The 13043-nt window shown below is 45.9% G+C and overlaps 1 protein-coding gene across 47 annotated transcripts in view; it reads left to right on the forward strand.

Annotated features, from left to right (window-relative positions):
* The window catches only part of PLEKHA6 (pleckstrin homology domain containing A6), a 157397-nt gene that overhangs the window by 140874 nt on the left and 3480 nt on the right, over nucleotides 1-13043 (forward strand). For 29 of the 47 annotated variants that reach the window (XR_008510474.2, XR_008510481.2, XM_054522426.2 and 26 more), the window contains 4 exons: nucleotides 6638-6817; nucleotides 8124-8291; nucleotides 8367-8500; nucleotides 9000-9145. Coding sequence is in view for 38 of the 47 variants with exons in the window: in XM_054522426.2 (XP_054378401.1) it covers nucleotides 6638-6817; nucleotides 8124-8291; nucleotides 8367-8500; nucleotides 9000-9145 (628 nt within the window). In the remaining 9 variants the exon portion in view is untranslated. The remainder of the gene's footprint in view (nucleotides 1-6637; nucleotides 6818-8123; nucleotides 8292-8366; nucleotides 8501-8999; nucleotides 9146-13043) is intronic. The other 18 variants (XR_008510476.2, XM_063725796.1, XM_054522421.2 and 15 more) reach the window with 3 other exon arrangements.

The following is a 13043-nucleotide window of genomic DNA, read 5'->3' on the forward strand; positions in this document are numbered from 1 at the left end:
AGATACAGGCAGCTCTAATGGCTTCCATTTGGCCTTTCCCACCATCATAGCCCTCACCCTACCAGTCAGGGAGCCAATGTGAGGGTTCTTCCAGCTGCTAAGTATATCTATGCCAATTATGCATTCTGGCACTGGGGAAATGAACACAGGATGAGTCTGGAAATCCACTGGACCCACTGTAAGTCAGACCTGAGCTAAAACTCCATTAATTACCTGACCTCCATAAGCCCCTACTTTAACTGGAGGACCACAATAACGTTTTGGGTCCCCTGGAATCAACATCAGCTCAGAGCCAGTGTCCAGTAGTCCTCGAAGTGTCTAATCACTTCCCTTTCCCCAATGCACAGTCACCCTGGTAAAAGGCCAGAGGTCTCCTTGGAGAAGGATGGAAGAAAGGTTCACTGCATAAATTGTTGGTAATGTAGTGGGGTCCTTCCTGAAGAGGACCCAGCCTCCCCTTCATTCAAGGGGTTCTGCGTCTGTAAACTGGCTCAAGTCTGGAAATTGACTGAGAGGCTGTGATTCTCTGTTTTTATAATTCAAATTAGTCTTTTGTCCATTTGACTTGGAAGTTTTCTGCTTGTATATATTAAGTAGGAATGCAGTAGGCTTCCTACCAATTTCACTTCTAGGAATACCAGGATTAATTAGCCAATGACAGAGCTCTACACAAGTCAGACTATTCTGATTGCTGTTTTGCCTCCGCTGTCCATTACAGTAGCTACACACATCTTGCCTTTGATGGTTGAGTACCACCACTTGGACCCTGCCACCTCAGGATCCAATTATTCCCTTTGTATTTAAATTTTGTAGTTGAGTGACTGCAGTTCCCACTGTTAGATCTGACATGCAGAGAAGAGCAATTACAGGGCTCTTCAAAGATGCAAGTGCTGCCCTCACAAATCTATTTCACAATGCATTGGTCAAGGGTATATCTTCTGGACACTCCCAGCTGGAATAAGTAGGTCTAAAGTGACTAATCCACTCCACCTTCCCAGTCTCCCTGAGTCTTTGGATCCCTTCCTCTACATTAAACCAAGGGAGATCAGGCATTTCCAGCTCACTCACAGTGGGCCGTCTTTTATCCATATTTCAGCTAACCAAGCAAATAAACTATTAGAACTTTTTTGACCTCCCTGAGCTGCAACATTAAATGCAGAGTCCCTACTTAGTAGGTCCAAATCAATAAATTCAGCCTGATCCAACACTATGTTCCTTCCACCATTATCCCACACTCTTAATATCCATTCCCATGCCTGTTCTCCAGATTTCTGTTTATATAGACTAGAGAACGCAAACAGTTCTTTTCGAGTGTAGCATACCTCCTCATGGGTCACACTCTCAACCTCACCTCTAGGAGCCCACTGGGATTTTAGTCTAGTTACAGGTCTAGAAGCAAACAGAGGTGTTGGGGATGCCTCCCGAGGAGAATCAACATTATCTTGCCTGGCAACTGCTTCGGGGAGGCCATGACTGTTGCCTCTGGCAGCACAGGGTTTACCTCCTCAGACAAAGGTGGAAAGGCTGATGGCAGCATGGGTCAGGGAGAGGATGTTGCCGCTATTGGGAATGGAGAAGCTGTTCCTTCTAGCAAAGAAGGTTCATAAGAGTTTACAAACTCAGTGTCCCCAGCTTGATCAGGGTCATCCTACATGTCCCCATTCCAAGTTTCAGAGTCCCATTCTTTTCCAATCAATGCCCTCACTTTAACAGTAGACACCTGGCAAGGCTGTGCATGCATCTTTCATTGCAGGTCAGCCACTCACATGATAAGAGCTTGTGTCTGTTTTTACACAATTTCAGCTCTTTCTCTACAGGAGATAAGACTCTAACTCAGGACAGTCTTAGCATATTTGAGGCTCAGTATCTGCTTCTGAAGCTGGGAGATAGAATCCCTGAGTTCATCATTTTCTTTCATCACTGTCTACTGAACTTAGGAGCAATCAACCAGCTTCATTATGTTCCTTGGTTCTCCACATATGGTCAAAGGTATTATGTAGAGTCACTAAACTCCTTGCCTCTCAACGAACCATGAATCAAAAGTGTCAAATGCATTTATTTTGCTTAACTCTCTAAACAGTTCATGCCAAGGACTATCAGTGTTCTCCATGCTATTAGAAGTAGAGTCCTTAGCATTTTTGGGTCTAATCATATTAAGCAGCCAACTCCAGAAACCCCAAAACCAGTGAAAGATCTCCATCCTTAATACCCAAATCTGTATTAGTTAGGGTTCTCTAGAGGCACAGAACTGATAGGATATATATATATATTTATTTATATGTATAAAGGGGAGTTTATTAAGTATTAACTTACATGATCCCAAGGTCCCACCATAGGCTGCCTGCAAGCTGAGGAGCAAAGAGAGCCAGTCCCAGTCCCAAAACTGAAGAACTTCATTTCGATGTTCAAGAGCAGGAAGCATCCAGCATGGGAGAAAGATGTAGGCTAGGAGGCTAGGCCAGTCTCTCCTTTTCACGTTTTTCTGCCTGCTTTATATTCACTGGCAGCTGATTAGATTGTGCCCATCAGATTAAGGGTGGATCTGCCTTCCCCAGTCCACTGACTGAAATGCTAATCTCTTTTGGCAACACCCTCACAGACACATCCAGGATCAATACTTTGTATCCTTCAATCCAGTCAAGTTGATGCTCCATATTAACCATCACATATGCATAAAAAATATAAAAGAATATTTTACAAAATTATCATAATGTGCTATTGATGAAATACAAAGCAGGGAAAGCAGCAAAAGTCAATGTTCAGAGTCTAATGTGCTGATCCAAGGCAGTGTGAATTTCCTAGGGCTGCCAGGAGTTAACAAATTACCACAAACCAGGAGCCTTAAAACAAAAGAAACTTATTCTGTCACAGTCGTGGAGGCTAGAAGTCCAAAATCAAGGTGCCAGCAGTGTTGGTTCCTTTGGAGACGCTGAGAGACAATCTGTTTCATGCCTTTCTCCTGGCTTATGGTGGTTCCTGGTAACTCTTGGCATTCCTTGGGTTGTAGATCCATCAACCAAATCTCTGCCTCCAACTTCACATCACCTCATTTTCTGTGTGTCTTCTTTCCTGTCACATATAAGGATACCCATAATTGAATTTAGGGCCCACCCTCATCCAGGATTATCTCATTTTGGGATTCTTAATTACATCTGCAGAGACCTATTTCCAGATAAGTTTATAGTCACAGGTATTGGGGGCTAGGACTTGGACATCTCTTTTTGGGGGTACTATTCAACAACTTCAGTCCACCCTGTGATACCCAAATTTCATGCCCATTTCACTTGCAAAATACATTCACCTAACACCAACATTCCCAAAAGTCTCAGCCCATGACTGTATCCTAAGTCTAAAATGTCATTGAAATATCATCAGCTCAAAAGTCCCAAATCTCATCATCTTAATCGTCTCCATCTGGTATGCATGAAACTCTAGGTATGATCCATTTTGGGGCAAAATCTCTCCCTTTTTAAACTAGAAAACAGATTAATTGGCCAGGTGCAGTGGTTCATGCCTGTAGTCCCAGCACTTTGGGGGGTCAAAGCAGGAGGATCACTTGAGCCCAGGAGTTTGAGACCAGTCTGGACAATATAGTGAGACCCTGCCTCTACAAAAAAATTAAAAATTAGCCGGATGGGCTGGGTGCGGTGGCTCATGCCTGTAATCCCAACACTTTGGGAGGCTGAGGCTGGTGGATCATCGTGAAACCACATCTCTACAAAAAGCACAAAAGTTAGCTGGGCATAGTGGCACATCCCTGTAATCTTAGCTACTCAGGAGGCTGAGGCAGGAGAATTGCTTGAACCTGGGAGGCAGAGGTGGCAGTCAGCTGAGATCACACCCCTGCATTCCAGCCTGGGTGACAAAGTGAGACTCTGTCTCAAAAAAAAGAAAAAAAAATTAGCCAGGTGTGGTGGTGCACACCTATAGTCCTAGCCTCCTCCAGGAGGCTTAGGCTGGAAGATTGTGTGAGCCCTGGAGGTTGAGGCTGCAGTGAGCTGTGGTCATGCCACTGCACTTTAGCCTGGACAACAGAGCTAGACAAAAAAAAAAAAAAAAAAGAAAAAAGAGAAAGAAAGAATAAATTAATCTGCTTTCAAAATACAATGGTGGAGGACAAGCATAAGTAAGTCATTCCTGGCCAGGTGTGGTGGCTTACACCTATAATCCCAGCACTTTGGGAGGCTGAGGCAGGAGGATCACTTGAGCTCAGAAGTTTGAGACCAGCCTAGGCAACATAGTGAGACCCTATCTCTATTTAAAAAATAAATTTAAAAAAATAAGAATTTTAAAAAGTAAGTCATTCCTGTCCCAACAAGGAGAAATTGGAAGGAACAAAGGGGTCACCATTCCAAGCAAGCTTGAAATCCAGCAGGGAAAATTCCATTAGGTTTCAAGGCCTGAGAATAATCCTCTGTGGCTCAGTCCGCTGCCCTCTGGGTCCACAGAGACTCCATCAGCCCCTGCCTCTAGGCCTGCCTCTTTGGACCCTGCCTCTGCATCCACGGCTTTGCTCTGAGTCATTCTTGCTTTTCCTTGAAGATTAGCATGTGTTTGTAGTTAAGTAGCTCTATTAGCCTATTTCCTGCCTGTAGAATCCCAGAAGTCTCATAGTTATTTTCATTTTCCATTTCATCTTATCTCTGTCCCTTTCTGTACAAGCTAGCAGTGTTTCTGTATGTATAACAGTCTCAAAAACTTTGTAGACCCCCTTTGTATTTCAAGGGTATCCATTCTAGATAACTCCATCTCTATTTCCGGCTTCTTCTGGGATGGTCGATTAGGTTCATGAGACATACCTAATCTCTTTAGCAAAATGTTGTCCAGCTACATCCTTGACCCTCTCTCTAGGGCACACTTTTCCTACAATGAGTTTCCTAACTTAAGCATCCTTTGTGAACTAGGTAGGCTGAGAACCTCCCAAATAAAAAAGTGCTGGTTTCTCTTGGCTTAACAGTTCTTCCCTCAATTTATCTTCTCTATCATTTTCCTGTAAATACAAAGAGAAACCAGGCCACACCTTCAACACTTTTCTTGGAAATCTCCTCAGCTAAATATCTAAGTTCATCACAGCCTTCAAGTTCTGTTTCCACTCAACAGTAGAAAACAATATATCCACATTTCTGCCACTTTATAATAAAGATGGCCTTTCTTCTCTTTCTAATACACGTTTCTCATTTCCTTCTGAGACCTTACCAGAAGCATCTTTAACATTCATATTTCTACCAGCATTCCATTCATGATATATATACAATGGGCCCTCCATATCTCCAGGTTCCACATCCATGGATTCAGCCACCACAGATCACAAATATTCAGGGGAAAAATACTAAAAAACAAAACAACAGTAAAAATAAAATAATAAAAAGCAATACAGGCCAGGCGTGGTGGCTCACACCTATAATCCCAGCACTTTGGGACAAGAGGATTACTGGAAGCTAAGGGTTCAAAAACAGCTTGGGCAACAAAGCAAGACCTCATCTCTACAAATAATAATAATTAAAAAATTTGCCAGGTGCAGTGGCATGTGTCTGTAGTCCCAGATACTTGGAAGGCTGATGCAGGAAGATTGCTTGAACCTAGGAGTTCAAGGCTGTGGTGAGCTATGATTGCACCACTGCACTCCAGCTGGAGTGACAGAGCAAGACCCCATCTCAGAAAAAAAAAAAAAAAAAGAAAAAAACCCCTAACAATACAGGATAACAACTATTTACATAGCATTTACATTGTATTAGGTATTATAAGTAATCTAAAGGTGATTTAAAGTATACTGGAGGATATGTGTAGGTAATATGCACATCTTTGCCATTTTATAGCAGGGATTTGAGCATTCATGAATTTTGGTATCTATCAGGATCCTAGGACCAGTCCCCTGGGACACCGAGGCATAACTGTATTCTCTAGGGCAATAGAAGCTTTCTTTTCTATGCTCTTCACTTCCTCTGAGCCCTCATCAGATCATCTTTAAAGTTCATATTTCTGCCAGTCATCTCTTCAAGGAAATCTACTAGGCTTTTTCTATTATATACCTTGAAATTCTCCCAACCTCTACCCATTAGCCAATTACAAAGTCTCTACCACATTTTTAGGTATGTGTTATAGCAGCACCCCCTTCCCAGTACCAAAATCTGTGTTAGTTTCCTAGGACTGATGTGACAAATCACCACACACAGGGTGGCTTAAATCCATGCTCTTATGGATGTGGAAGCCGCAAGTCTAAAATCCAGGTGGTGGCAGGGTTGGCTCCTTCTGGAAGCCCTGAGGGAGAATCTGTTCTAGGTTTCTCTCCTAACTTCTGGTTATTGCTGGCAATCCTTGGCATTCCTTTCTGAGTAAATGAACTGCTCCGATCTCTGCCTCCCTCTTCATGTCACCTCTACTCTGTATGTCATCTTCTTTTCTGTCTCTTACGAGGACACACCATTGGATTTAGGGCCCAGTCTAATTCAGGGTGATCTCATATTTCTAAATAAGGTTACACTCTCAGGTACCTGGGGTTGGGACTTGGACATATCTTTTGGGGACCACTCTTCAGCCCACTACAGGCAGACTTCCCATAGAAGGTAAATGTTAAGGGTTCAGGATGGAAAAGCTGGGTGGGGGATAAGGCACTTGTCAGAGCCCTGTTTTCCCACAGCAGCAGGAACGCCCCAAGAGTGCTGTGTTCCCTGGCGAGGGGAAGGTTAAGATGAGCGTGGAGGAGCAGATTGACCGAATGCGTCGGCACCAGAGTGGCTCCATGAAGGAAAAGCGGAGGAGCCTGCAGCTCCCGGCCAGCCCGGCCCCCGACCCCAGTCCCCGGCCAGCCTACAAAGTGGTAATGCCTTCCCAGCTACCCACAGGCGTGAGCCTGGCATCTGCCAACACTGCCCACTCCCAGGGCATGGCCAGCCTGGGCCTGGGGGGTTTGAGAGGAAGGAGAGGGAAAAGAACCCAAGCTGGGCACCTGGGAGAGCTGGAGAGTCCTCTCCCCGACCGGCAGAAGCGTCCTTCAAGTGTTGACTTTTTCTTGTTTAAAGAAAATAACTCACAAAAAGGAATGCCTTAATTATTTTTGTTGAAATGAATTATACAAAATTCACTTAATAGAGAATAGTACAGAATTCACCACACAGAAATAGCTGTCACTTATGCCCATTTCTGGAGCATCTCATCTGTGCCTAGCACTGGGCTAGCTGCGATGAAGATAATCATAATAGCTCACCATCGTGTGACACAATATAATACACAGATCTCTTTCATGTTATTTCATTTAATCCTTTTAAGAACATTGGGTTAGGAATTATTATCCCTATTTTGCAGATGGGGAAACAAAGTCAAGAGAAATTAAAGGATTCCTGGGCTACACAGCTATTAAATACAGAGCTGGATGTAGCCCAAGACATCACTTAACTTTTCTTTCCATTAAATTTTAGAAATATGGAAAAATTATGACTCATAAGTCCTGTCCTCAACAGCTTACATTCTAGTTGATGGATTAGAACTTCTATAATATGAAATCATTAGAAGTTAGCCGGGTGTGGTTGGCTCCTTATGCATGTAATCCTAGCACTTTGGGAGGCCAAGGTGGGAAGATTGTTTGAGACCGGGAGTCTGAGACCAGCCTGACAACAAAGCAAGACCCTGTCTCTATAAAAACATGTTTAACAAGTAGCTGGGCATGGTAGATGTGCCTATAGTCCCAGCTACTTGGAAGGGGGCTGGGATGGGAGGACTCGAGGCCAGGAGTTGGAGATTGCAGTGAGCTGTGATTGTGACTGTACTCCAGCTGGAGCGACAGCAAGACCCTGTTTCTTAAAAAATAAAAAGAATAAATCAATACAAATCACACTAATTCAACTGCCCAAAATACACAGCACAGAATGTGAATACAGGGTACAGCAGGATGGGGAACAGCAAGAACTGACAAGAGATGATGAGATGTTGCCTCTGGGGCCTAGCAGGTGGGCAGGCTTTGGGCCAGCAGAAAGGAAAGAGGATAGTTCTGCAGTGGGGTGCGGTGGGAGCAGTGGGGTGGCAGCTAGATCAGGCGAGCTGGGAAGGGAAAACAAGGACAGGGCATAGCTAGAGCTGCCTGGAGGCATGGGTAGCTGTGGTGCGATCATGACGCTGCTGTCCCCTAGGTGCGCCGCCACCGCAGCATCCACGAGGTAGACATCTCCAACCTGGAGGCAGCCCTGCGGGCAGAGGAGCCTGGCGGGCAAGCCTACGAGACACCCCGGGAGGAAATTGCCCGGCTTCGCAAAATGGAGCTAGAGCCCCAGCATTATGACGTGGACATCAATAAGGAGGTGAGTGGAGCCAGGAAGGGCTGTAGTGGGAGACTCTGGGAAGGGACAGAGGTGGTGACCCCAGCCCTTCCATAGCTCTCCACTCCAGACAAAGTCCTCATCCCTGAACGGTACATTGACCTGGAGCCTGACACTCCCCTGAGCCCTGAGGAGTTGAAGGAGAAGCAGAAGAAGGTGGAGAGGATCAAGACACTCATTGCCAAATCCAGGTAACCGGCCTGGGTGAGCCTCTACTTCCTCTGCCCACCCTGGCACCTAGGACACCTGGGCCACTAGAAGTCGTTGGGGGCACAGAGCCTCCCCAGGGGAGAGCACATCGAGGTGGTGGCTCCAGGCAGCAGACAGGGCCTAGCTACCGGCAGAGGCAAGGATGCTGCTGTCAGGTGCTACTAAGACCTGCCAGGCTCGTGCACATCACACCATCAAGACGAAACTGAAGGCTCGCCCTCTGGTGACTTCTTTTCCCCTTCAAGGCTGCCCTAAATGCTCACTTGAACCTTTTAATTCATTTGAGAACATTGAGGGTAGGGGTCCCAACCTGTGTTTTGCCAGGGTCCCACTCACTCCTAGGGACAGCCTTGCTGGGAACCAGAGACTGCACATTCACGGGGCCCTGGCCCTCCCTGCCAACCTCAGTCCACAGGCCCCCTCAAGCCACTTGGACCATCCTGTCCCTCCCTCCATTTCTGTGTGTCTGTGCCTCTTCAGTATGCAGAACGTGGTGCCCATCGGCGAGGGGGACTCTGTGGACATACCCCAGGACTCAGAGAGCCAGCTGCAGGAGCAGGAGAAGCGGATTGAAATCTCCTGCGCCCTGGCGACCGAGGCCTCCCGCAGGGGCCGCATGCTGTCTGGTGAGAGGGGCTGGGCCTCGCTCCACCCTGCCAGGGAAACCAGCTGACCAGGTTTAGGGGAGGAAGCGCGGCACTGCTACAAGGGGGGCAGTAGCAAAGAGATACAAGGCTGAGGAGATGCTCCTTGAGGTTGAGACGAGCATCTATTGAGCACCAGGTACTGTGCTAGGCTCAGGGAGGTGCAAAGGGGCCAGAGTTGCTGCATCCAGGAGCTCAGAGCCAGGATGATCCTTACAGCCACCTTAGGGAGTAATGGCCAGAGGCCATGAAGAACATAGGGAGCCATTCTGCCTGGGCAGGTCAGGGAAAGGCACAGAGAAAAGATGATAGCTGAGTTTGACTGAGAAAGATAAAAATATTTCTCAGTTGCAGGGAGAGGGCCAGGTATTCCAGAGTATCCTTTCATTTCCTGCTTTTGCTGCATGCAAATAGGAAGAAGCCAAGAAAAGACGGTGAGGGCAACCAAAGAGTTGAGAGCGATGCAATTTCCACCTTGGCTACTGATCCAACTCACTTTTCTGCTAAGAAAAGATGACTATGAGGAACTGACTTCACGCTGATACAAAGGCTACCAGGTCCTGACTAGATGCTGATAGGGTTGAGATCAACAGGGTCAGCTTCTACTCAGCCTGAGATATCATCCCAGAATAGATGAAAATGTAGTTGAGCTTTTAAGAAGGAAAGAGATTCTGTATGAATGGGAGGGTTAAAGGGAGAGGAGAGACAGTGGGTAAGTCAAGGAGCCTGGGAGACTGTTCCCTTCATCAGGATAAAGGTGCTTAGGATAGAGAGGTAGAGTGAGAGTGAGAGCTTTGAAGGCCACAGTTAAGAGGAATGACTCAGAAGGGGGAGCCATGGTTGGAGATGACATTGGCAGAGGAGCGAGAGCAGGTGTGCAGGCCACCATTCCAGTAGCCCAGGCAAGAACCAGGCCATGAGCAGGTTAGAACCGTGGCTCAGAACATAGTGGAAGGGATGGCATTTCATGTTGGTGATTGAGGAGGTTCAAATTCTGGTGCTCTGAGGCTCCATTTCCTCATCTGTGAAATTCAAATCAAAATTCCTGCCTCCAGTGCTGGTGGTATGAGGATTGGAAATAATGTGTGCCAAACACCTAGCACAGTGCCTGGCATTCAGTAAGTGCTCAATACATGCTCGCATGCCGTAGTAGTGGTGACAGTAGCAGTAGCGCTGTGTTGCTGGTAGTAGTAGTTGAAATAGCAATAGATGAAGTAGAAATAGAAACCATTTGTCGTTTTGCTAATTATTTTAAATATGGATATTTTCAGAAACCAGATTTTAGCTACAGAAAAGAGGATTTAAGTAAGCCTTAATGAAGAACCTTCTGCCAGTTAGGGTGTAATGGACTTTAGAATGGGTGTCCAGGGAGAGCCTTGGAGGTATTTCAGGGAGAGGCTGTCTTTAGGCTGGAGTTCAGGGGAAGAGAAGTGATAGCTTCAGAGAGCCCCGTCCTGCAGCCAAAAGGCAGCAAAACCAGTTTGGCCACAAGGAAGCAGGCCTCTGTTGAACCTCCCTGTAGTTTAGCTGCAAAATGAACTTGAACCTTCCAAAGATCAGATTCCACATGCTCTGGGCAAAAGGCAACTTCCTGTTTCAAGGGGTTAGAGAGACAAGGCTGGTTTAAAAACCTTGCTCTGCCCCAACCCCAGCCCCTGGCGCTCTCTACTGCAGTTCCTCAGCCAAAGGTCCCATGAAAACAAAACCCACCCGGCCTATCCGATTTCCGTCCTGATACACATGGGCTTACATGTCAGGGTCTGTGTGCTGAAACCAAACGGTCACCTTGCTTTTGCCAAAACCCCAACTATTTAAAAAATGGCTGTGGCAGGGCCAGACCTCAGACTCAGCCCACTGTTCCCACCGCCCCTGGCCTGTGGCCCAGCTCCCCGGAGCTACAGCTCTGCCAGGCACAGCAAGGCTGCTCCTGGGCATGCACTGTGTGGGCACAGGTTCACACCCGGGACACTGTGTGTGTGGCAGTGCTGGGCACAGGTCACGAGCACAGCGTGCAGCGGGTACAGCGAGTAGAGTTCGGTGCCTGCGTGTGGTGTGTGGCACGGACAGAGTAATCAGTGAGGAATGCTGTTATGCTTACAAATCCACCCGGTGCGTGCAGACTCAGGTATGTAATATGTGGAAGTTATGGCATTTTTTGAGTTCGTACATGTGGCGCAAATATCATGTGCGGTGTCTGGATCTGGTCATGTTTGTAGATACATGCATTTATTTGTGTGTATTCAAGTGTGCAGTGTGAGAGTGGAGGAAAGGTTTGAGTACAAATGTAGGAATGTGTATGTCTGTGTAAAATGTCTAAGGATGTTGTGTGGGGACCCGTTATTTATGAATCCAGGTGGTATATGGTAAGCTGTTGGAGCATAAATGTACATGTATGTGAGTGTACAATACATTGGTGGAGGCGGTGTTTATGAATGCATGTATTTATGTGTGATTGGCTTTTCTGCAGTATGGGAAATGATAAAGCATATTTGTGTATATGTTGTGTACAGTGTGTACGTTGCAATATTGTGAACTTATGTCTGTGTGCACCGACTGGGAGAAAGTACAGTGTCATGAATGTGAGTATGTGTGACTGATCATTTCTGCACGCATGTGGTACTTGTGATTGCACACATTATAATATCACATCTGTATGATTCACATCTGCAGCATATGCAAATCTTAACTATTTTGATGGATATGTTTCTAATATATATTTAGTATTTTTCTGCCTTCTTAACAAAGTTCTGTTTACATATGACCTTTTCTTGCTCATGTATTATCATTATAAATATCTTTATTTTGCCGATCTCTGTTAAAGGAATGCCCTTAGGGCCACAATGGACATCGATCTGTTTGTAGCTATGCTAAATGTTCCCAAACTGTCACTCTTTTAAAGCTGTTGTGTCTGCTTTTTACAAAACATTTTCTCTCCTCAGTTGTGCTTTCTTACAGATGTCAGTGGACCTCCCAATTCCTCTGTCTCTTTGAATTTTCCTGTTTCTAATCTCCCCTGGGCTAGAAACCCAGCGAGTCAACACCTATTAGAATTGTGTATAAATAAGAGTAACTGGACTCCAAGGGGTCCCTATGAGTAAATTCTGAGAGCCTCACTGCATGTCCTGTGGGCTGTAACCTCTATGTCGGCTTCCTGGAGATATCTTTTGCTTCGCTTTTGGTTTCTTGGCTGTTTTAGAAGTTGAGACTGCTAGATGACTAAGCGTTGGGTCAGTGATGTGGCCATGCACATGAATGTGTGTTTGAAAGTGTTTGTGAGTGTATTTGCACATGAAGTTACAAGTGTTGGGTCATGTGGAAGGGCACAGGCTTGGAAGTACACAAATTCGCTTATGTGAGCTGTGTGCGATGAGTGTAATGATATGGACTTGCCAGATCCCATACACAAACTTTGTATTGTGTATAGGCAGAAAACTTCACATCCATGCGAGAACTACATATGTTCTATGCACATGTAGGTGTATTAGATATATAACGACAGTAGCCACCTTGGCTCTTTCTCTTGCACAGACTGCAGGGAAGGTGATGAGGTCCAGGGTAGGGTGGGGGACGAGGGACTGGGAAGTTCAATGTTGAGACCCCTCTCTCGGTGGAAATGCAGTGTGACACTGGCTGAGGTCTGGTTCCTTTCTGAGCCTGAGTGAGGATGTTGTCTCTGCCATCCTCCTGCCTCGTGGCTACAGTGAGGATGCATAAGGGTCTGGAGACTGCATAGAGCTTGTCCCCAGTAATAAATCTCCCCTTCTCATTGTCCTTCCACTTTGCTATTCTTAACATGGAATAATAATGATAATAGAGTAAAATCTCATTAATTCAAACCTCATTTCAGGCTTGTCTCGATTTGCTCAGGAGTGGACCGAAG

Source organism: Pongo abelii, chromosome 1 (assembly GCF_028885655.2).
Source record: "Pongo abelii isolate AG06213 chromosome 1, NHGRI_mPonAbe1-v2.0_pri, whole genome shotgun sequence".
Taxonomy (NCBI): domain Eukaryota; kingdom Metazoa; phylum Chordata; class Mammalia; order Primates; family Hominidae; genus Pongo; species Pongo abelii.